Here is a 24760-nt window from a genome sequence, read left to right as displayed (position 1 = left end):
AAACATCTAATTTATTGAATAACAAGATGCAAAGGTCTAATCCCCAGACATTGATGAAGTGAGTTTGTAGGAAACTATTTTCTTGCTCGTGTGCCAGTGCTTGCATTCAGCCTATCTAGTATAAAAGATCTTACTTAGACCTTTCTCCAGAGGGCCAATTTTCTTTCTGTATCTGTCATTTTTTCTCCTTTTCTAAACTTCCTGAGCACTGCACCACCATCTGTAGCACAGACCAGACAGCTGCAGTATAAAGTGGAAACACTGGAAATGGCCTTACAGGACATGACCAGAAAATCTGTGAAGAGAGACTGATAAAACTCAGCATCCACCAAGTATGGTGGGGATCAAAAAACTGCAGCAACTAATAGAAATGAAGGATTGAGAGATGGACAGAGTGAAAAACATAGCCCAGAATATCTTAAATGAGGGGATTGAGGTGGAAAGATTCTACATAGATGCTCTGTGATGTGAATCAGGAGATCATATCCAGTGGAAAGCATTAGAAGAAAAAGGCCCAAACTGCCTATAACAAAAAAATATGGAGGCATGTACATCAAAGAAGCAATTTCCCCAAATCAAAACATTCAAAAGCAACAGAAATAGCACAAATAAAATGCACAGAGACCTAGAGGAAGCACATAAATGCTGCTCGTATGCAAATGTTGAAAACTAGTGTCCATCTTTGTAGACAGATGCCTAAAAAGTCCTTTGCATGATAATATTTTTTGTATTTGGAATTTCTGTAGTGAGAATAACTGTATGAGTTCCAGTGTCCTATAAATTAGCAATGACTTTGTGGGAACCTAATTTCAACTAGGTTATCACTTTTTGGTCCTTATTTCTATGGATTAAACTAAAGGTAAACTCAAGAGTTATTTGCATATTCTGCCATGTCATGTGGAATTCAATAGAGAACTTCCAGTACAGATGTGCTTCTGTAGTTTCATTTTAATAATTATCATTGCTTCTTTTTTGTTTTATAGGCATTTCTTTTTCTGGCATTGCTCTTTTGCTTTTTACTCACTCCAGTGAGCTAACAGTGAAGCCTGAAAAAATTACAATTAAGGTGCTAACAGCTCTTTACTGTACCGCTGATCATTTTAACATAAACATACATTAGATGACAAATCCAGTCTGTTTTCCACTAGTTTTCCATATCTCAGAAGCCTCTGCTTTCATTGTGCTTTCAAGGCTGTTTTCCTCAAGCTTTCTAATAATTTAAAAATTAAGTAATTACGTGAAACAGACACTGACATATTGAAAACATGATCCCATGCAGTGCAGTACTGATTGACAGGATTACATTTTATAGTGAATAAAACAAAATGTCAGATTTACAAGTGAATCTCAGAATTTCTGTTAGGATGCAGTTTAAATTAAATTAGAGCTACACATGCTGCAGGATGTAGCCAGGATTGCAGGTCTCCAGCCTCATGCTAGACATCTGCACCTACCAACTGCAGCAGTGTCTGAGCACTTGGATTTTAAGCCAAAAGAGTTAAGGTCCCCCATAGCAGAAGCTTTCATTCATCCTTGGTGAGAGATTAACATGATCCTAAACCTCAGAAAAATGTTTGTTTAGGATGGATTGGCTACTGAATAACTTGGTGACACACAGTCAGTTGGAATGCTTTGTTCAGGTTATCTCAAAGATGGTAGAGCAGAAACACTCCCTGAAAAACCAGGGTCAAATCTGTAATTGAGGTCCAAGGAGTCTTCTCCCCTGGAGAAGAAGGGAGAGACTGGAACTGAGAGAATTGTGTATCGACCCTTTTATGTATTGATCCTTTTATGTATTAACAGGAGAGATAAGGAAAGGACAATGTATTTGAAACTAGTTACTGTTAGTACAAGGCCTCCCCCTCCCTATTTATAACCACTAACAGAAGAGAAGTCATTGGTTTGTTTTATTTACTTTAGAGAGCCTTAGATTTAGATGTTGAAAACACAACACTGTGCTTACATTTATTTTTTAAAATTATGTGCTATGAAAAGCCGAATAAGAGCAATGCAGAGCTAGAATTTTAAACCTGCTTTACACATACAGAATCCATGGATGATATGCCTTTGAAGTTTTCTCCTAATATATTGATCTCTTCCATGTTTTTCAAGGGAATTTTTTTTTAAAAACTGGGTATCAGTAAGCTGACATAAGAAAAAAACCCCCATGTTTTGTGATTGCTTTTTGTCCAAATGAATGAGACAAATCCATGGTAATATTTTGTTTCTTCAGTAGATGGATACTGAACTGAGCTGATCACAGGATTCTGGTAAATTCTAAATCTAACATAAGAATCTAGCTGTGTGGCTTGGTGTGAGGTACTTTAACTTTTTCAAAAAGTTGGTACACTATATACTGATTTTGTACATGCACTAGACTATACTGTTAGATCTTTGTGTATTGTATCAAAGAACAAGTGGAAATAAATTTTGATACTGCTAAGGTCAAGAATAGAAGTCAGAATTAACTTTGCTCAGTGCAGTGGGATTTATTTTGTTCAGTCATTAATGGAGCCCTATCCATCTTTACCAAACAATTAAATAATGTCTATTGTGACAGTAGATCTCCCCAGGTATATTTCCTTATAAGAGTATTGTAAAGCAAACTTCCCAGTATTAAAAAGTACAAATATCTGCAGCCAGATTATGAAAAGTTTACTTACTCTATGGTTCATTGCTATCTGCATAAGAAGTGTGGGAGCAGGACTTTAGAGATACTTAAAATATGGCTTACAATGAAAATTCCAAGTCCAAGAAGCATTAAGTATATTATAAGCTGTGAATTGGGATATAAGATTATAGTAAGGTATCTATATGCACATGAATGTTTGTGTGACAAAAGTGAGGATTATTTTATTATTAATTTTAAGATTTGTTCTCGTGTTGATCTTTCAGCAGCAGGCATTTAGACACAGTTCTCTCACAGTTTTTCACATGGACAAAAATCTCATGACCTCCTAAAGCCCTCTCTTGTTGAAAAGCAGGTTTATGTCTTCTAGAGGATGCTCTTGTGAAAGTCCATGATCATACAAGGAGGTGCATTTTCAGCTATCACAGTGAGTTTTGACTAAAAAGGCAAAATCTCTGCAGCTGATGTTGCATTCAGTATAGGATCACAGAGGGTAGACCATGATGAAGATTCATGTGCCTGATTTTCAGATACCAACTCAGATACAACTTTATTGCTAATTATAACACTCCAAGGCAAGCAGTGTCAGCTTACCCTGGAGGAATAGGTAGGGCGGGGTTCTGGCATGCACAGCTTGTCAGATGTGAGGCAGCCAAGCACACGAGCCAAAATGCAAAACTCAGACATCAAATTACCAGATAAAGTTCATCAGCAGGAGCCCTGCAGGCATTTATACATAAAGATATAGAAAGATGTGAGACACTTCCTTTGGAAAGGCAGGCTCCCAGTTTCCAAAATGGACATGGAAGTGGATTGGAGCCTTTTTCTTGACATAGACAGGAAAAAAACCCCTCAGAGTGGAGTCACAGCGCCCAATTCTCAGAAGTGGTTAAGCCATTTTAAAACAATTTTTTGATTTTAAAACAATTTTTGGACTGGAGCATATTAGATAGCTTTCAGAATCTATATTTTAGTGCTTTCTGAGGAAAAATTCTTTTTAATAGTCTTCAAAGAGTTGACTATGAAACTGTATTTTAATAGTCTAAAGAAATTTATTATTAGATACTTTAGACTATACTTTTGTATAACATAGAAGATACATTGTTTAGCTTATTTTAATGTGAAATATTAAATAAAAAGGAGAATAAACAGATGAGTGGAAAGCAGTAACAGCAGTGGGATGAGGCAGGTAAATTACAATCAAATAGCATCTGCATCTTGATCTAAAAAAGGCAGTTCATTATTTAAAAAGGCAGTTCATTACTAGAAAAGGAACGCACAAGATTTGTATTTCTAGTTCAATTATTTAAAACTATCTGTGTAAAAATGCTGTTGGAAATGTAGATAATTAGAAAAGATGTTTGCACACAACTGAAAAGATCACACAGGTATGTAGAAGATATCTGGAGAAAGTGCAGGAACAGTCCTGCAGTACCTCAGGGAGCAGGTAACCTTGATAATAGACTGCTTTTGTTACAGGAGAATATGGATTTTAGAATTTCTAAAAGGTTACAATGGACAAAGATACAAGGACAACAGCAAAATCAGAATAGCAATGCTGATTAGGGAGAAAATGAAAGCATTTTGAAAGTAAACGACTGTAGACAGTACAGTATTTGTTTCCTAGGTACTTGAGTGAATGCCAATGTCTTAATAGTGACTTGTCTAGAATATTTTACCTTTGCAACACAGAAAATACTTATCCCAACCTAATATTTATTACATAGCAAGCCACATTATCAGATTCATCCTCTTCTGCAGTGATCCTTCCAAATGTTCAGATGTTAAAAGCACAGACCAAGTAAGGCAGCTATATACTTTCCATGAACAGCAGCCAGCAATTAGCAACTCATCTGCACTTTTCATTTTGAAAGTTAGCTTCAGAGTAAGGCTGTGAATTCTAGATCCCCTGTCTGCTGCACTGCTGCTTTGACTCTGTGTCTGAAATCCATCTGAAATATACTTCTTTTTCTCCTTCTTAAAGACCTAATTTTTTCCCAAACCAGGAGCTTGCAAGACCCTGTACAAAGCACTACCATTTGGACTAGTGGTTAGAACCTGTGTATAAAGTGTTGGTATAATTTGGTGGAGATGTCTGTGATCAAATTATATGTACATGGAAACAGAAACAAGGCATTCCTTGAAATCTGTGCAAGGAAACTGGTTCAGAGGTCCCTGAAATATGGTAAAAGGAAAATGTATACATGGCTTACAGGAGTTGCAGGCCATCTCCTGTGAAGAGGGGAATAAAATCAACATCACACCTATGTAAGGTCTTACCAAGGAACAGTCATGCTCTGCAGAAATATATTAGCATGTTTTTAATTTGTAATCAAATGCAAGGTGAGAATTTCCCTCTAGTGTATAGCAGAGGAAAAAAACAAGATACAAACATTAGTGAATGCACAGCAATTGCACTAATATAGAGCTGTCAGTTACAAGGCATCTTTACCAGAAGGCAGGATAAAAAGTGTTCACATTCAGATTGTTTAATTAGAACACTTAACGGTTACAATCATTAGAAGAATATTATTTTCCATGGATGTTTGAGTGAGATCCCTGCAGATCCTTCATAGCTGCATCATCTTTCAGGAACCAGAAATAAAAATATAGGTTCTCCAGCTCCAAATGCACAGATTCTTAAAACCACATTGTATATACCAAGTCTTACCCCTCTCTATGAATAGGAACTTGCAGTCCCAAGAGTACATGACTGTGTTTGAGCAAATGTGACAAGGAGTCAACCAACCAACACAACAAATACAGCTACAATCAGGACAGCTGCGATCAGGAAACCAACAGACAAGGCCTGGCTGCTTTGTTATTAAAAAATGTGTTCTTTCTTCCTACTGACCTGTCTACTTAGGCTCCATTTTATTCGGATGCACATGATGCTGTGACACAAAGATACACATACATGGTTATGTTTCTGCTTCCACAGTTTCATTATGGTATAGGACGTGTAGGCTTGTATCCCTTAGCACAGGGAAAAGGCACCAAACAACTTTCAGCTATAATGGAATTGCTGGCAAGCTTGAGCATACAAGCCCCAGACAGAACAGGAACAGAAGTTTACAAGCTGTCAAAGGTACAGTGAAGGTCACTGTACCATACAGAAATTTCTTTCATGCTCAGACAAGCAATCAAATATGCTTTCCTGAAAAATCCATACAAAGCTATTTCCCAGTGCTTTGGAAACTGCTTGACAGGTGAAAGACTGACAGCTTGCTGTTTTCATCATATGTAAAGTCACTTCTGTGAGACACTCAAGATGTCCCAGTTATGTCACTCAAAATGAGTACTCATCTTAGAGTAAGGTGAACTCAGAATCTTAATATGCAAGATAAAGAGGTAAATAATCCTGCTACAAGATGTAGTCAGGAGTGAGTCACTAAGGCTAAAGATACTGAAGTGAAAACCAGAGTTATGTTCAAGTTCACGGGGTCTGGAAAGAAACACAAACTAAGACCTATGTCAGTGGCTGCCCTTTCAGTTAGATAAGGTTATTTAGTCTTTGATAGGTTGTATGGAAAAAATTAGTTCAGCTAACCAAAAAAACACTGACAGCAACAGAAAATCCAGACCATGAGTCACATGAGCCCGCACAGTAACAGATCCTTGAGACAAAGGAGCTTTCTATTCATTCCCAAGTAAAGGGTGATAGTCAGGACAAAGCTGGAAAGTGCAGCATAGAAGGGCACCAGGAACAGCATCTGCAAAGGCTGGTTTAGTTTCCCATAGTTGGCATAACCACAGCAGGCTTGGCAATGGTGGCATCTTCCTCTTTCCATTGAGAAATGATAGTTTTCAGCTGTGTGTAGAACTGCACTCCCTGGAGGAAAGATCCACGTATCAGATATTTGGCCTTATGAATTCCTCAGGTCTACACTAGTGGTATACCAAACAGTTTTTTCTTTATCTAAACAGGAGTGAGTTTTCTTCTGTGGAAACAATTCTTGTCAGCCTGTTCTTTTTACCAGTTTCACAAAGATTCTGATTCTGTGAGAAAGCTTGCTAGTTATTGCTCCCTTCTTAAACATCCAAAAAAGACTTGCATTTTTTTTACTTAGAGGAAAAATAAAGAGGAATGGGCTATCTATGACTGTGACATGCATTATGGTGCTGTGATCACTGGCTGGTTTTCAGTCTCCTGGTTGAAATACCTTCAAAGTCTCCTCACTAATGAGGTCTGATGACCATCTGCCCATTGCCTTTTATAACACTTATATCAATGATTATCACAATTCAGATTTATCACAATTCAACCCAACGGAGTACTCTGAATCAGAAAGTTACCTGTTTGCCATAGAAATTGGTGTCCCCTCTGAAAGAAGCACGAGAGCCAGTGAAAGAGAACATGGGCAGAGGTACTGGGATTGGAACGTTGACACCCACCTACACAAAGGAAAGCTGCCATATTAGTCACAAGAAATAGCAGATTGCAGAGCACTCTCCAAATGCTTCTGCATTTTGTTTTCTTATGTCTGAGGCTGGTACTGCTGGCTGAGCGGGCAGTGATTACAGCTGAATGGTTACCCACTGCAAATGGTGAGGGCTAAAAGCAACAATCCTAGCTGGAACATACCTGCCCCACATCTACTAAGTGAGAATACTTCCGAGCTGTGGCTCCATTGGTGGTGAAGATTGCAGTTCCATTCCCATAGGGGTTATTGTTCACCATCTCAATGGCCTCATCCAAAGTGTCTGCTTCCAGCACCACTAGGACAGGCCCAAAGATTTCCTCCTTATAGCAAGTCATGTTTGGCTGCCAATACAAACAGCAGAAAAAGCAGCTTGTATAAAGGATATAATAAAAATATCATAGTAAATAGCATATAAGAAACACACGTGCTGTTGGTACTCATGATATTCCTAGGATTACTGATCATACTGCATTGCCACAGGCCATCCTTCAGTCCTCCTTACCTCTTCACCATTTCCCATGCCCTGTCCTCTATCTAGTACACTAAAGAAGGCAGCACTTTTCATCTCCAGAGTGCTTTCTGCTTTTATTGCCTGCATTACAAGGAGTACTTCATTGACACTGTGCAAGGGAAGGCTGAGCCATTTATGGCCTTTCTACCTGGTGATCATTGATTCCAGACTGATTTGGCCAACCCATTTTTCAGCTGACCCTGCAATACACCCTTGCAAGCACTGATTTTGGTCATCTTACCTTGACTTTGGCAAGGATCGTTGGTCCAACGAAATTGCCCTTTTCATAACCCTTCACTTTGACATTACGTCCATCCAGGAGAAGGCTGGCACCTTCTTTTACTCCTTTCTCAATCAGACTGCAAACCCGTTCCTTAGCTTGGGGGCTGATTAGAGGCCCAAGATCTGCTCCAGGCTGGTCTCCTGTGAAGAAGCAGAGACACCAAGTTTTTAACTCTGACAACTTCCTCTTCATAGGCATCTGGGAGATAACTACACTGGCAGGAAAAATCTGAAAATCCTGATGTTTCTGAGACACAGAACACAGATTTGAGAGATTGATGAACAGGAACAATAGCCTGCAGCTCTCATAATCAATACAGAATCACCAGAAAGCCAAAATTCAACAATAGATTCTTCTCAGGAAGGAAACTTTTCCCCTTTGCAGCACTTTATTGAATATAAATGAAATATAATTCCCCATGAATTAATAACAGTCTAGCTTTTTCAAAGTACTTGTTTCCATTTTTCTTTTTTTATTGTATGCTTACTACAAATTGGAAGGATCTTGAAATGAGGTTGCTATATAAATAGCAGATATGAGTTAAACATAGAAAAATTTAACCTCAAATCTCCAGTTAAAACAAGACTGATCCTGTAAACATTGCATCACAGTCCCACCAGCAGCTGAAAACATATTCCTACCTCCAAGTCTAGGGCTGGGTTTCCCAATCCAGACAATCTGCTAGCTCCTACCCCTACACATCAAACCGGTGGTGCCAATAGCTCCAAGGGTCACAACACGGTATGGCAGATAAGCTGACCTAAAAAGCCATGGTTGTACAGAAGTGAAGTACCTTGTAAAAATTATCTCAGTCCGTACCTGCATTTACTCGAAGATTTTTGGCTCTGTCCACAAGCTCTGGCAGCCATTTCTGAGCTTCTCCTACTAGAATTGCTGTAGACAGGGCCATGCAGCGTTGGCCAGCTGCTCCAAAAGCAGCTCCAACCAGCTGGTTCAAGGTGTTCTCTTTATTGGCATCAGGCATCACCACACCATGATTCTTGGCTCCCTGAAAAACAACACACACAGTCTCCCATTATAAACCACCCCAGACTGGTTCTTCTCCAGCCCTCTGGCAATGATTTCTTATAGTGGCTATGATTCTGCTACCAACAGGCTGGCAAGAGAGCAGCCTTATCACTTAGCTATCAGCAGCAAAGTCAGCTTCTGCTGCTGAGTGGTGTGGTGTCTCTTAACATTCACAGGTGACAGAGGTGGTGTATGTGCTCAAAGAGTGCTCTGTTCAGAGACATTACCATGTTGGCCTGGACTCTCTTGCCATTCCGGGATCCTCTCTCATAGATGTACTCGCCAGCCTGATTAGATCCCACAAAGCTGATTGCTCTGATATCCGGATGGTCACAAATGAAATTCACAGCTTCAAATAGGAAATAATACATTGTAACTGTGGTGCACAAATGCTTCCCTCCATTCCCACCCCCACAGCACTAAATCTATGTATCTTTCTTCTCATTTAAATTATTGCCTCTGTGTTTCCTACATCTGAGTTCCCTGAAAGCCTGTCTGTGTAACTTTTCACTCACTTCTTAGGACACATACTTCTGCCCTGTCTTCATTCTCCTGGCTCTCTTACATCTCTTCATGCTTTGGGCATCTCCCAGGCTGTCTGAGCAATGTCAAAGTGAAGTTACTGTTCTCTATTGGTATTATCGTGTCCTGAAGCTACTTGTGTACTGTAAAAAATAGCATGTTATGAGCCAGGATACTGGCATCCACTGTATAGTCAGTGAGGCACTTAATTCTTGTTTAGGCTTCCTTGCGAAACCAAGATGATTTATCTACTTATTTTAGTTGCAGTTTAGGTTGCTAAATAGAATTTGAGCACTTACATGCCTTGGGAACTCTGACCCAAATCCCCAACATTTTGTCCACCGTATCTCCTAAAAGATCTGGTGCAAGGTGACAGAAAATCTCCCACTCACCTTTCAGCTTCATCAATAGAGCTGAAGCATCTGTCCAAACCCATCTAACAGCAGCAGTCTCAGACTCTCCAGCTGGTACCTCCCACTGAGCACACACCACAACACATACATTTGTCATCTCCCAGGAAGGGTTGTTATTACCTTCATGTTGTCCATGGATAATATTCAGGGTCCCATCAGGGGCACCAGCATCCTGAAACAGCTTGGCAAGGAACATTAGTGCTCCTGGTACACGCTCAGATGGTTTCATCAAGAAGGTGTTTCCACAAACCATGGCCATGGGGAACATCCAAAGAGGAATCATGGCTGGGAAGTTGAATGGTGCAATGCCAGCACATACGCCCAGAGGCAGGCGGTAGGTGTAAGTGTCCATGTCTTTAGTGATGGAGGGCATGGTCTCCCCAAGGATGAGGGATGTCACACTGCAAGCGTGTTCAACCACCTCTGCAGCAGAAAGGGCAAATATGCTGCTGGATGATCTGTTAACAATTAGTCCCCAAACTCCCTTTTCACTACTGCCTTGACCCGCCTCTTTCTTCCAGCCTCTTCTCCCACAACTTAAAACTCACTGTGCTCCAGAAAATCTCTCTGCCAAGCATTGTGAACAAATTTTGAATGGATTCTCTCTTGACCACACTACACATCATTATGATAGAAGCACAGACACAACAGCCCCACTACAAAATGCACAGGTATAGCACTATTGTACTACCTGGGACTCAACCTTAGATATCTGAAAACAGGTGAGAAGTTCTTATCCCTTTTTAGCAGTTTGCAGTCACTCCTAGAAAAAGCTCTAATGACTTGGAAGTGATTTAAAGATACTCTATCTAAGAAAACTCTTCAGATTAGAGCTACAATTGACACTTTTCTTTGACTAGGGGGCTATAAAGGGATCAACATATACAGAACAATCAGTTGCTCAGGAGACCTCATCCCTTCCTGTGGGTTCTCAAACCCCCTTTTTTAACAGGAGGAGCCAGCAGCTTACGGAGGCCTCGGAAAACATCTCCCTCAGCATCAGCCAGGGTCTTCCCTTGCTCATAGGTGATGAGTTTGGAAATTTCTTTCTGAAAATGGAAAGCACAATATTTATCAATGTTAGAAAAGTGCCCACCCATGAAATAGATTGCAAGGATAAGACAGAATTAACAGAGAGCTGAACATCACAAGGAATAGACTGAACAGAATCCAGAAAAACCTATGCTGACTGATTTGCTCCTTATAAACAAGAAGCCAATAACCCACATAGGTGACATTTTAGAAGAAATCATCCTAGGATGGCTTGTATTCTAATGCTTTCAGGTATGACACCACATACACACCAAAAAATCCATTAGGGAAACCCAAAAACATTGTAACATACTTGTCTTCATCAACTGACACATGTTCCATCAAGGCTCAAAGTTCCTTCCATGGTCTCTTGGTAAAGGGACAAATTCAGAATAATATTCCCTAAGAAGTGCAGCCTCTCTGTTACCATTGGATGGGAGGTGTTTTGCTGCAGCTCTCAACAGTGTCTCAGTTGGTTCCTTGATCATGGCAACACCTCATCAAGAACTCTGTAAACCCTGAGTCTCTCAATTTAGTTCCTAAAATCAGCTGCAACGCATTCGGCCATAGCCATCACACACAGCCATGGTGTCTCACCAGATTGTCTTTGATGAGTTGTTGGTAGCGCAGAAAGATTTGCTGGCGACTCAAAACAGATGTTTCTGACCAGTTCCAAAAAGCCTTTTTGCAAGAAGCCACAGCTGCCTCCATCTCACTGGCTGTGGCTTTCGGTACACGGCCAACCACCTCATTTGTGGCCTGAAACAGAAAAATTGCATCAAAACTCAGCTTTTCCCATCTGCTCCCACCAACCATTTCACAGCACACACCTAATATTCTTGTTCTACAAGGAGTTGTACTTCTGAGGGCAGCGCGCAAAGGAAATGCCTTCCCTGATTGCACACAAAAGGCCTGGGCTACAACTGGAGTAGTTCTGAAAACCTGCACTCCAAATATATCAAGTTAGGCACTCAGAAAACTACAAATGCAGTGCTGATTTCCAAGCTGGAGTTGAAGTGACTTGTCTATCTTGAAACTTCTAGAGAGTATGAGGCAAAAGTTTCTGTGGGCTATGGTCTTTTCTCTCTCCATTGTCTTGGTTAATCTGGCTGTCCCTCTTGCACACTAAATGAGGTAAAATTCCTTCGTGAAAATCAGTACATGACTGTGGAATTGCCATCGATGTTAGCTTACTCATACCCCTAGGCCAAAGTACTATATTTACATGCAACCTTAACTCTACAGTATTTTAACTTCAAGCTTTTTGCCACTTTAACCTCCTTCTAATGTTCTCTTAAAAATTAAATCTGCTTTGACATGACAAAAATTTCAGATATCTCACTAAGAGAGAAACTACTCAAAACAAGAGGAAGAAAATTAAACAAGAACACTGCTTGCTATGTAGAGACCAAATGAGCTTCCTGAACGTGACTTGCTGCTCTGATCATTTCCACAAAGCAAATGAAAATAGAGCTTCACAGAGAAGATTTAGAAACTGCTGTTTGAATGCTTACTAGGGAGGCCAGGAGGATCAGAATTCTGAGTGCAACTTGATTTCCATTTGTCTTTGGTGGAATACATAGACAATACAAGGGCTACTCATCTATTTTGCACTGCATGGCATCCAGCTCTGTGACTATTGTGGGTCAGAGATAGGAGCTCTCTGAAAGGAGAGGAGCTGTCAGGATTTTTCATCTTTTTACTCTGAGAGTAATATCAGCCTCTATCATGACTTCACTTTCAGCTGGCATCAAATCACACCCAGTTGATTTCATATACAGGGTGAAAGACACCCTTCAGAAATTTGACATAATCATCACAGAGGCTTTCTATGAAAAAAAAAACCCAACAAAATTTAAGCTTCCTTTCTGGAGATCAGAGGCTTACTATGTGAGAGAGGTAAAGGTGATAGTAACTTACTCTGAGACTGAGATTTCATGTGATTAGGAAACTGAGAAGCTGTAGTCTGCCTTAAGCTCCAAGTCTAAACCTTTCCTAAGAAATATGTGTATGTTTTTCTTCTGCCACATCCCTGAAGAGAGGCACAGACCTTTGTTTCACAGTGATCACATTTACATAAGATGAGACCATTCACTTACTGGGTTGTGGATATCAATCCATTCAGTAGTTTTGGACTCAATGAACTTCCCATCAATGAAGAGTTTGGTTGTTGGCTGTGGAGGGCAAAATATTGGACAGTGAGTTATTTTTGTCTCAATGTGCCTTAAGACCTGTGTGCCATATTACATGCAAGCCTTCATCATTTACTGCTATGTGAACCACTACAGTCTGGATCCAGTCTTCACAGCAAGACCCAGCTAACTGCTCTCTGCCCCATTTTGCTCTCACTTTACACCAAAATGGCCAAAATTCTTTCTAAAAGCAGTTATAGAAAAAAAAAAAAACAACATTGCTCTGCTTATGTTCAGAATTGTTCCAATCTATTTAATCAAAACCTGAAAAACTGCAACTCATAAATGTTCAGAAGAAACAGTTAATAATTCACTTCATGGGAATTCCATGAACCCAGTGCAGACTGTACCACTGTCCCATGTGCCTCCTTCCCATCAAGCCACTAAGCAGGTTCATCTTTGCAGTTTATGGCTTCAAGCAGAAAATTGGACTTTCCCCACCCCCCGCTGGGTCTTGCAACTAAGAGCAAGAAACCTGTATCTGTGGACTGTCCTGGCTGGCAGCACAGAAACCAGAACCTTCCCATTCAGATGAAGAGGAGGGACAAGGAAAGTTTGGATTAAGAAGTTCAGGCAAACATTGAACAGAACAGAAAGCAGAGGTAAAAGCTGTGATTAGCATTAGATAGGCAACAAAACTGTACCATGCAGGAAAACAAATTGTGACTGTATAAATTAAGGAACTAGAAAAGATGAGTTGACATTGGTAGGTAAGGGAAGAACTAGGAGAAAGCAAGACCCAGTTAATCGTGACACAAATCCATGACTTGGGGAGAAGAGGTAAGAGAAAGGGGAAATGGATCTTCTGCATGAATAACAGAAATGGGACAGGTCAACAGAACTGGGATATAAGCCCAAATATATCAGAAAACTGAAGAAATTATGATGTGAAATTATGAAAGGGAGATGAGGACTTGGATGCTATCCAAAGTGTAATGAAGAGAAAGAGATCAGAGGAAGAATCAGGAACATAAATGGTATTGGGTGGACAAGTAACAACAGTGAAAAGTGGATGAAAATGAAAAAAAATAAGCAGCAGTGTTAGTTGGAACAAATTGAGAAAGCTTTGAGATGAGAAAGCTAGGATCAGAAGTATAAAATAAGTCTGTTCATGGACAAGCAAAACTTAATGATCTGGAAAGCAACACTAGAAGGGAATTAAAATTAAAAAGTTGCAGATGATTATGTAGCTGGAATCACACTTGGGGAAGAGAGGCAGAAATCTGTGCCTATGAAAACACAATCTCGAGAACCTGGAAGGAAGCACAGGAAATCTGAGTCCCTTGACCAAATTTCCTGACTGTCAGAAAAGCTGCTGGTCTAGTGCTGGTCTAAAGAATGACAAACTCCTATGGCTGTCAATCACTCCATTAGCTTCACTGAGGCTAATGCAATGGAGCTACAAACTCCAGGGCTTTAAGACCCACACATACTTCAGTGCAATGGAGTTAATGTTTTTTTTTTCAAATTGCTTAGAAAGTATATCTCAAACATTGCACATGCAACAAAAAATACTTTAAGCAAGCCAGGAAATGGTGAATTAAAATTAATTGCACTTTTCCCATAAGATCGCCACCCTTTTTGTATGTAGGGAATGCACCGGCTGTGGAAACATGGACGGTAGCAAAGCAGACTACTTATGGAATCCTGGTTTGGAGTTCGGAGACAGTGCAGCCATGGACAGCGGAGGAAAAAAGGCAGTACAACAACTAAAGCTGTTTGATACTGTCCGAAGGAAACCAGATCCTCTCTCTGCCGCAAACAGATGCATGAGGCCAGTCCAGAGCCACCGGCAGAACGCGATGTGACAGGCGGCCCCCGCTCAGCTCCCAACTCTCACAAATCGGACATGGAACTTTTTTCCGTCCCTCCCGTCGAGCACGGGGGCAGTGCCGATGTTTGTTCCACCGGACCCACTGGCGTTCCAGGCGAGCGGGCGGGAGCGGCCTCAGCGGAGCCGCCCTGAGGGCAGTGTCCGGCGGGTGGCGGCGCCCGGGGCTCTCCCGCGCCTCCCTCCCCCGCCCACCGGCTCCGCTCCGCGGGACGGGCACTCACCACCGAGGAGGAGAAGGACGCGGCGACTGAGGCGATCCAGGGGGCACCGGCTCCCCGGGGCAGCTGGACGGGGGGAAGCACAGAGCACCTCAGGGCGGGTCAGGCAGCGCCTCCCCCCGACCCCCCTCCGGCTGCTCCCCGCCCGGGACCGACCCCCCCGCGGGGTCCCGGGGCCAGGTGAGCCACGACCCCCCTGCGCCCCCCGAACGGGCCGGGGCCGGCCGGCCGCCTCACCCTGAGCGCCACACGGCGCCGCCCGCCCCACACTCCGCGCGCCGCCGCCGCCGCCGCCATCCCGGCCGAGGGTCCCCGCTCCGAGCCCCCGGCTGCGCCCCCCGCCCCGCCCGCCCCGCCTCGGGCCCCGCCCCCGCGCGGCCCGCGGCCAATCGCCGCCAGCAGCCGCTCCGGCCCCGCCTCCCGCGGCCCCCGCCCCCCGTGCCGGGCCGCCGATTGGCGGAGGGGGCCGAGCCGCCCTCCGAGCGTCGAGGCCCGGCCCCGCCCGGCCCAGCGCCGCCCCGCGGCGGCCGCGAGAGCCGCACGTGGGGATCGGGGGCGGGGTTTGTTTTCCGCTCCCGCTCGGCCGCGGGCGTGAGGGCGGTCACGTGAGGCGCGCGCCATGGCGGCTCCGGCGGACGGTGAGGCGGGAGGACCCGGCGGCACCGCCGCTGCCCCGCGCCGCTCCCCGCCCGGCCTCCCCTCACTCCCTCTCTGTTACAGGCGCCGACCTGGAGGCCTCGCTGCTGAGCTTCGAGAAGCTGGACCGCGCCTCCCCGGACCTGTGGCCCGAGCAGCGTAAGTCCGGCGGGCCCGCGGCCCCGAGGGTGACAGCTCCGGGTGGGGTGGGGAGAGCCCGACCGGGGCCGGGCCGCTCTGGGGCAGAGTGGGGAGAGCCGCTCTGTACGGGCCGGGCTGGGCGCGGTGGCGGTGCTGCCCGCAGGGACGCTCAACCCCGCCAACCTCCGCTTTCTCTCCCCAGTGCCCGGCGTTGCCGAGTTCGCCGCCTCCTTCAAAAGCGTGAGTGAGCGCTGCTTTGCCTTTCGCGTTTCCTCCTTCCGTGTAATGGTAGATCTGCAGGTTCTCTTGCGGGCTTTACATCTTCTATGGACCGTATCTCAGTAATAACTCCAGTGTATGCTACAACATACCTTTTGGTTTTAATGTATCTTTTATATATGTGTTTCTTTTTTATACTTTATGCAGTTCACTGTGTGTGAGAATTATACTTTGAAGTAATAAAGGGTTTTAAACTTCAGAAAATCTTAATTTTCATACTGATTTTTGGCTTGTGGATAGTGGTATGCCGTTTTAAACTCTAAAATGTCCAGGAAGAAACAAGATTAAACATAAAAGTATTTCTATGGAGCGCACGCTCATATTTTTGCTGTTGGCATAACTAGTTTTCAATACAGATTGTACTTCATTGTATAATTCTAGAAATGGACTTTTCTGAATATGAACTTCTGTTTTTTCAAAACAGCCAATTACAAGTTCTCCTCCCAAGTGGATGGCTGAATTAGAAAATGATGATATTGATATGCTGAAGGGTGAGTATGAATATTTGGGGCAGGAATCGAGGTTGGCAAAGCAGATGTGAATTTACTACTTGCTTAAGAGGCTTAAAGCAGTTGTTCTTTAAATGTTCTGGTGGTGGCCCTATGGCCTGAGATCTCTAGCCATCATGTTTGCAGAATCTCCAACTCAGAAGTCTCTTCATCTTGTTAATGATAGCCATTTTCATTAAACCAGTTATTTCAAGAGCCTATCCAGATGTCAGTGGCAGGCTGATTTTTCAAAACAGGCAGTGTAACATGTTTGAGCCTTTTTTATCACTGCATAAGTATAATGAGCATCTCCTGCATTTTGAGAAGTAGCATGGATTTTTTGGAGGGGCTCAGCTGATCAGGTGGTGAGTAGGTTAATTGTTAATACGTGTTAATTGACTTGTTCAGAGATGCTCTACATGTGTGTGTGTTCCCTCACAGATCCAGGAGCTCCAATGCAATGGTGAGGCTGCAAGGGCAAGTTACAGCAGGACTAGCTAGCATGTACACTTGCTGCATGTTGCAGCTGTTAGTTTGCAGTAAACATCCTTCAGTGTGCTCTGCCTGTCGTGAATTCTGGATGGTGATGTGTGATTGTGTCATAGTGATATGTCACAGCTGCAGAGTGAAAGTGAGATGATTTAACTCTCACTTGCTCCAAGAAATGTGCTTGAACTCACGTTATTAATGCAAAGTAAGTCCGTTCCCTTACATACTTTTATATAGTTTATTCATGTTGCAATGTGACTTACAGGAGCTTCCAAAGTATGGATCAAATTACTCTTTGCAATGGTGGCAGATTAAAGCATGAACTAGAGTCATGGGTGTCTTTTTCCTTATGTTAAAATTAGCAATGGAGTCAGCTTGAATTTTGAACATATACTGTTCACTGAAACAGATCCTAACAGAAGTATGGCTTGAAAGTGCTCTGTGAAGTACTAAACAGGTGAGCTGCTCCTAGAGGACTATAGACAGGGTTAAAATTCACCTTCTTCTCTCTTCTTCAGAATTGGGAAGCCTTACTACAGCTAATCTGATGGAAAAAGTTCGTGGCCTGCAGAACCTGGCTTATCAACTGGGACTGGATGAATGTAAGTGCTGTACACAGATATGACTGACTGCATTCCAAATCTTTCCACTAAAGCATGTGCTTGTACATTGGTAGCTGGAAAAGTGTGTTGGCAGATTTGGCAAGTGTTTGACAGTGACCTCCTGCAACAGGATGAGAGATGAGCTTACATCTCCAACTTAGAGCCTGCCTGCATGGGGGAAAACATGTATGTCAGTCTGGTGTTACCCAGTGGCACAGAGACTTCTGTTCCTGAGTTAGCATTGTCTTACATAAATCAGGTCACTTTGCTTAATTTCCCACTCAGATAGTAAAGGTATTTCTCAGAGTCCTTGTGGCAGTACTACTCTCTAATTCCATGCACTGCCTCCACAGGGAAACTTGCACTTGTGTATAGGATTCTCCTGTCACTTTGCTTTTCATACTGTTTTCTGCTTCTGTTGCTGTTACTTTTTTCTACACTCAGTTGTGGCAGGCAGTGATGTCATTGAGGAATAAAGATGACTTTCATCCCAATTGCAAACAGCCAACTCTTACTGTGGTTTTTTGAAGAAAGAGTTTCTTCCATTGTCTCGTTTTTAGAGCTCTTGTTAACAGGTTGATCCAGCTTTGAGGATTTCAAGAGTATTGTGGTGTCATTTTTAATGCTACCCATACATACTGCCACATTTATTTTTTTTTCTGTTTAGTTATGCTCTAACATAGACCATGGTTGTAATTACTCTTGGGCTACACAAAGCGCCAAAAGTTTCAAGTCTTTCACCTTCCTTTTAGTGGGTAACACAACTTAGTAATAAACCTTTAGAGTCTTTCTGATTGCAAACATAGGATAGCCTAATGCATTTTTAATAACAAATCATTAAGCTTGTTTTAACATACTTCAAGTTTATTTTACTTTCAGTGCTAACATCTGTTAAGACTGTGTACAGCATTCGGTGGAGTAGCAGTTAAAGTATAACAGTGTAAAACTGAGTCAAATGCAAAGGTTGGCTGATGGTTGGCTTTCTCAGTTCAGCTGCAGGCTCTGATGTCAGACAGTGTTATTCTGCTAGATGGACTTTAGCAGAGCCTGAGTTGCAGTAAAGCTAGGGAGCTGTTTGTTTCCTTATTGCATGTGCAATATTTGTTGCATGTGGTTCCATTTATTTTTACTGAGAACAAGTGCATAAGTAAAGAAGACAAAGTGAATGAAAACTGAAATACGAGGCTCAACAGTTATAACTTAAATCTTGAATTTTCAACCTTTATGAAAGGTTTCCATGCTTGTAACTTCTTGTCACTGAAGGCAGTTTTCCTTTACTGTAATCCATTGAATACTTTGTGTGTTGTAATATAAATTTATCTTTGGAAAATTTTTACCAAAAATTAGTTGTGGAATTTGAACAGAAGCTGCTCAGGACTTTTTCCTAATACTGTCTTTAGGTTATTTTCTCTTATGAAGTTAAATGAGTAAGAGAACAAGAAAAAAATCCAAAATATCTGTCCATTGAAGGTAAGGGACTTGTGGTTTGGTCTTGGACGTATATGAGTTGCTTATATCTCTTTACTGAAATTTACTCCCTCTTGACTTGGCTGGTTCATTGAAACTGGCTGTCAAAAGCAGGAGCAAACCTGCTGCTGACCTGTGTCCTCTAGATGGCAGCATGAGGCCTCCCGCAGAAGTTTTGCTTCTTTTTTATAAAACTCTGACGTTTCAGTTATGGTTTAAAGCTGTTCTTCCCAAGATTGTTTTTTGTGACATATTTTCCTTTCAAAATCTGCACTGTCTTTTTTAATGGTATTTTCAAGTGTTTAATCAGCAGTGAGGTTGAGAGACAATTCTGCGTCATTGTATTAACTTACTTTTCCTTCCAACTCTTCTCTTCTAGATCCCACCTCAAATCCTTCGTATTTTCAAAGACTTTTATTTTCATCCAAGTTATTAATTGTGTACTGTGCAGGACCAGGGTGATTCCTGCAGCACTCCACGAAAAATATATCTATTGAGTGACATTACAATCATGTTGTGAGATCTGTTATTGTTATACCCAGTTCACAACATACTTTACATCAATTTTGCATTAGAATTCATTAGGCAAAGTGCTCTGGGACAGGGTACCTTTTTAAGAGGTTATTTATTGAGGTACTATTGCAACATTAGCATTGAAATCTGAATAATTGATTTGGCATGATGTAGTTGGATAAATTAATAATTACTGACTTACATGTCTTATTTTTTGAATTCATATGAACTGTCTTACTATTTTATCTGTATAAGAGGACTTTCTTGACAAGTTTGGAACAGATGTATTGAATGTTTTGTCCATTTTGATGAGACATCTGGATGGCTTTCATTTAGGAACAGTTGAATGCTGTTATCTGAATCCCACATTTTATTATCTACAATCCCAGCTGTCCAAACTTTTTGGCCATGGCTTTCTCAGTTCCTCTTTGGTTCTGTGCTTTTCACAGATTTCCTTTCTATACAACTAACTTCCTCCCTTCTTTTTCCCATAGGGGATTCCCGTTACTTTCTGAAACCCTCTCTATTTTGTTGACTGCCCCATGGGTTCTGTGAATCAATTTAATTTATCAACATATAATTTGGCTTTTCTTCCCAGCTTGTTCTACCACTTTCTTCCTGTCATGCTAGTAGTTGGGTTCTTGCACAAAATATTCCTTACAGAATATTCTTCCCTTCCTTAGCACAGGATTCATGTCAATAGCTTTCCTTGAATGAAGCAGAATTTTTGTAGCATGAACCATTTAAAAGAAAATTTTTACTTTCCGCTTTAAGGACAGGCTTGGGTCTCTTTTGTGTATTTATTCTTTGTTAAAAGATGATTCTGGAGTTCTCTGAAAGCTTTCAGGCTCAGGTCCTTGTATCAAGAAAGTCTTTTAAAAATAAATTATTTTTCAGCATTTCTGAGATTTCAGCTTGTGTTTCCTTGTCAGCTTTTAAAGGTCTGTAAAATTTTGCCCCATCATTTTGCTTGTAGCTGCTTTTCTCTTTTTGCTTTGGTTCTAAGAATCACAGAAACATTTAGGCTGGAAAAGACCTCCAAGATTATGAAGTCCAACCTTCTCACATTAGAGCTTCTATTTTCCTTTGGCTAATTAATTATTTTATTGGTTAGAATAATCAAAACAATTTTTAGTATTTAAAGTCCTGCTTTGTGTCAATTTTACTGTTCCTGTTAATGTGGGTATTTTAAGGGAGGAGGAATTGGGCTCCATGAATACACTGACTTTTAGTTGTTCATACAGTTAGGGTGACTTTGGGAGGCATAGTAGCTCTTCTGAATGTGGGCTGCAGCCACTCAGTGAGTCTCATTTTTGAGTTTGGGGAAGAAAAAGATATAAAAGTCTTGTTACGAACATTTTTCCACTTGCAGGCTTTGCTTGGAGTGGAGTAGTGAGCACTGCAGAATGAGCAGACCCCAGCTAATGTGGCAAGCAAGAGGGAAATAGTTCTTTTTTGAGAACACAGTCACAGGCCCTGACTCAATGTTTGTGGCCCACAAAGCAGCAAGTTTCAAAACACTTAATGTAAATAATTGCAAATTTAGGTTGGAAGCTCTGTTTTTCCACTGTATGACCATTGCACCTTTGCAAAGTCAACTTTGACTTTAGAATTTTGAAGTCTTGGTTTCATGAACTGACAACTCTGAGAAGTCCATGCATTTAAAGATATGTTCTCTCATCCTTTGGGATGTAGGTATACAGAGAGAAATATCTGAGAACTACAAACAAAGAGGAAAATGCTTTTTTTATTAAAAAAATACTTAAAGTGTGTTTTTTTTCTAAACTTCAGAAAAAAAACTTATGTATGAAATATATGTAGGATGGGAGCATGGGAAAGGCACTGTGTCACTGAAGGTATGTGGTTGTCCAGGGACTTTTGAAGGCCCCGCTATTGTTTCCCTGTGAATCTCTGATATTTTTCAGATAACACCTGCTATACTGGTTCAGAAGTCCTGAAATGTAAATATAGATAGCTGGTATCACAGCCATGTTTATAAAATCTCACTGCTGCCAGAATAGTTATTTAGCCACTGTGGTATCATGGTACAGCTCCAGTGGTACTGTCAGTGTGAGACTTCTGCAAAACTGTTGTTCTTAAGCCCCAATATCTTTGTGAGGGTAATGGTGCCTGGGTGCTGTGTGTGCCTTAAATATTAGAAAATGTGGGATAACTGACCAAACAGATATGAATATCATTTATCATTTTCTTGTCAGTGATTTTTGCTAGTCTAATCTCTTGTGTTAGGTTAAATTTTTATTTGGAGTTGAAGGTAGTTTGTAATGTTCGTGCTGTAAAATTAGGAATGACTGTGTTATCCAATGTCAGATCCTCATACTCTTTCAAGAGGAATGGGACAGTTCCCAAATATGCTCAACTAAGTCTCTTTATTTATAGTTTCCCATGGTTTTGTGCACCCTGGCTTTCACTAGGTTCTACCAACTTTGCTCGTATGTTCTTTGTAAGGCTGATTTATTTTCCATATATGTTCAAGCAAATAAAAAAAAAGGTTGCAGTTGAAGAGATCTTTAACCAAGGGCCCACAGATTAGACCTGGATGACCTGGGAGATTGCAGGTGAACACCAAAAGGTTGGTCATCTTGTAGTACCAGACTTATAGAGGAAAAGCCAGTCCAGCTTAGTCAGTCAGTGATCATTTTCTTTAATATGAGGAATAAGTAAATGGCTAGGGTTTTTTGGCCTGGAGAGAAACAGCTGATGTAGTATGTGAAAAAGGTCTGTAAAACATTAATGCACAGCAAGTGTGACTAGGGAATGACTCTTCATGGTTTCTCATAGTATGAGAACCAGAGAGATTGAAAGAGTGTGTGGGGACAGACATGAGGAGGTACTTGTGTTGTGCATTGAAATCGAACACATCACCACTGGAGCTTGTGGTCATGGAGTTTCTCACTCAGTAATGAGAAAAATGATTGGAAGATAAATCCTTCCAGGATGTCTGACTGCTGAGGAGTCCCCAGTGCCTTGGACATCTTGGAGATGCAGAAAGCAGAGAGAGATTACTGTGCAGGTACAGCTGGGTGCCTCCCTGCACTTACACTCTTCTACAGATGTTTGCCATTGGCATGTCAGTCAGGGTGGTGGGTTGGAAGGATAATGTTTTGTTTGACAATGGATATTTTCATTTATTTCTTTTAGTAATAGGCTAAACTGCCTGGTAGTTAGGCAGCCACTACCAGAAATCTCTGAGAGTTCCCTGTAATGGAGGGACTCTTCCAGAGACAGCAAGAGACGGATGGGCACATGAATGAGGAACAACTACCTTGCTCTCAAGTTAGGCTGTCATTGGGTTTGAATTGTAGTCTTCTGCAACCTCAGCAGCCTCTGAAATTTCTGGAAAATCATAAAGGAGTCCTTCTGAATTCCAAGCTATGTACAGATCACCACTTTTCCTTAGATTGGTAGTCTTCGGTTTTTCATTTTTCATTTCAGATAAATGCTGCCTGTTGTGATCTCTTGCCTGCAAGTTCAGCTTTTTTGTAGGTTTGGAGGGGCAGAGCAGTTAATCAGGATTTAACTGCAGCATTTTTTGAGCATACACCCTTAGTTCTGTCAGTGATCCTTGCAGGCTACTGTCATTGAGTTTTGGATGTTGTTTATTTTTTTTACTTCTTTTTGATGCTGATCATAGGCAGGATATGTTTAAATTGGGCTCCATCCTTGGTGGGATGGAACTTACCAAACTAGGAAACAGGGCATGACAGTTGCTACGCTTGAACTTTGTATATACAAAGTTGCTGAATTAGAATCAAAATAAGGAAATTAGGGAAGATAATGTACCCTTTTGCTGAAATATCTTTTTCCTTTTGTGTAATGGATTGCCTGGGTGTGTCTCCATGTAGCATGAACATGATTTTTAGGCTCCATGCAAAACACCTGGCCTTTGTACCCCAACAGATTTCTATCAATTATGTCATTGATCAGATAAAAATATTTTCTGATCATAACCACTTTTTCTTTAGTTCTGGCAATACAGAGGCTTTTTAAGCTCAGAAGTCTTAATTTACATTTGTGAACATGGCCTTACTTCTGCATTACAGTTGCCTGGTGCTCTTTCTGGTGTGTATGTACAGTTGTTTGCAGCAAAACGTTTCAGGTTCTTACATTTGTAGGAAACCAACATATGAACAGATGTGCAAGTAAAGGTTGCTTTAAATGTCTTATGACATCTTCTGAAATCTGTTTTTGGTCCATTTTAGTAAAAGCTGTATGTCCACTCTAGTCTGGAGAGTTGCATAGAAAAGTGAATTGGACTCGTGTGGTTTCTTAGTAGTCAAAATGAGGTTTTGAAACTGTTTAGAAGAGCTGACTCTTTCTATAACATGAACTCTTTCTCTATTTCCTTGGGAAATAAGACTATCCAAAGTGTTGTGGTGGAGCTGGAGAAAGAGAACTGATTTTTGGAGAGGCAGGAAGGAAAGAAAGTGAAAGAGCAGCGTGTGATTTGGATCTACATCCCACAGCAGTCTCAGTGCCAGTTATGATGAAGATATAGCAGTGTTATTACCAACTTGACTGCTGACAAAAGAGTGAGGAAGATGCTCACTTTTTCTTTTTTAAAAACTGGAATCTCCAGAACTACTGTGGTTTTCTAGCATTTGTGTGCTTGTATTAATCTGAAACATCATAGAAGAAAATATGTTTTGGATTGCCTACATTGTTCTAAATATGTTGGGCTTGGAAAAGAATAATGTCTGCCAAGTCTAGTGCTTGTTATATTCTTAAACAAAATTTTGTTTACATGAAAGGTGAACTGTCCTGCATAAGAAGAAGCAGTTTGAGGTGTGTGTGCTTCAGTTATTTCTGCTCTGCTTAGAATTTTCTTTGCAGCAACTGTTTTTTTTCTTGGTTAGTTTTCTGCATTCCCTGCCTTGCTGAGTGAATCTTCATCATGTTTCACTTTTGCTTGAAAGCATATTTCTCACTTATTTTGTTATTTAGTACTGTGTTTGGCAAGGACTTTATGTGAAATAGTATACTTCATGTGCTTCAAAGCTCAAAGGCAGAGTTTTACATCTGCACAACAAAATTATGCTC

The 24760-nt window shown here is 41.4% G+C and overlaps 2 protein-coding genes across 3 annotated transcripts in view; one reads left to right on the top strand and one right to left on the bottom strand.

Moving 5' to 3' along the window:
* Positions 1 to 4935: 4935 nt before the first annotated feature.
* On the bottom strand, positions 4936 to 15446 carry ALDH6A1 (aldehyde dehydrogenase 6 family member A1). Its single transcript, XM_071426836.1, has 12 exons — positions 15325 to 15446; positions 15091 to 15153; positions 12943 to 13017; positions 11441 to 11602; positions 10782 to 10860; positions 9932 to 10234; positions 9104 to 9225; positions 8667 to 8856; positions 7806 to 7987; positions 7215 to 7394; positions 6926 to 7024; positions 4936 to 6461 (listed from the first exon to the last, which is right to left on the bottom strand). Exons 1-12 carry the CDS (start codon positions 15382 to 15384, stop codon positions 6357 to 6359), a joined length of 1620 nt encoding a protein of 539 aa, XP_071282937.1. The 5' UTR covers positions 15385 to 15446; the 3' UTR covers positions 4936 to 6356.
* A 121-nt stretch (positions 15447 to 15567) lies between these two features.
* The window catches only part of LIN52 (lin-52 DREAM MuvB core complex component), a 45845-nt gene continuing 36652 nt past the window's right edge, over positions 15568 to 24760 (top strand). Inside the window, exons 1-6 of one of the 2 annotated variants that reach the window (XM_071426832.1) lie at positions 15568 to 15725; positions 15808 to 15882; positions 16067 to 16104; positions 16568 to 16634; positions 17639 to 17722; positions 19569 to 20601. In XM_071426832.1, the coding sequence (XP_071282933.1) occupies positions 15707 to 15725; positions 15808 to 15882; positions 16067 to 16104; positions 16568 to 16634; positions 17639 to 17722; positions 19569 to 19651 (366 nt within the window). In that variant the 5' untranslated portion in view covers positions 15568 to 15706 and the 3' untranslated portion in view covers positions 19652 to 20601. Of the gene's footprint in view, positions 15726 to 15807; positions 15883 to 16066; positions 16105 to 16567; positions 16635 to 17638; positions 17723 to 19568; positions 20602 to 24760 lie in introns of those variants that run through there. The other variant, XM_071426833.1, reaches the window with a different exon arrangement.

The sequence above is a fragment of the Agelaius tricolor genome, unplaced genomic scaffold (genome assembly GCF_023055355.1).
Source record: "Agelaius tricolor isolate 1412-34295 unplaced genomic scaffold, bAgeTri1.0.p SCAF_5, whole genome shotgun sequence".
Taxonomy (NCBI): Eukaryota; Metazoa; Chordata; class Aves; order Passeriformes; family Icteridae; genus Agelaius; species Agelaius tricolor.
Note: the sequence above shows the minus strand (reverse complement) of the source record. Positions and strands in the feature narration are given on the sequence as shown.

Bases quoted from the DNA above. Each gene is read 5' to 3' on its own strand.
- ALDH6A1 (XM_071426836.1), bottom strand. From the start codon at position 15,384: ATGGCGGCGGCGGCGGCGGCGCGCGGAGTGTGGGGCGGGCGGCGCCGT. The intron at 8,857-9,103 runs GTAATGTCTCTG...GTTGTTTTTCAG, and splicing joins AGAGAGTCCAGGCCAACATG to GGAGCCAAGAATCATGGTGT. The intron at 6,462-6,925 runs GTAACTTTCTGA...TCTTTCCTCCAG, and splicing joins CCAATTTCTATGGCAAACAG to GGAGTGCAGTTCTACACACA.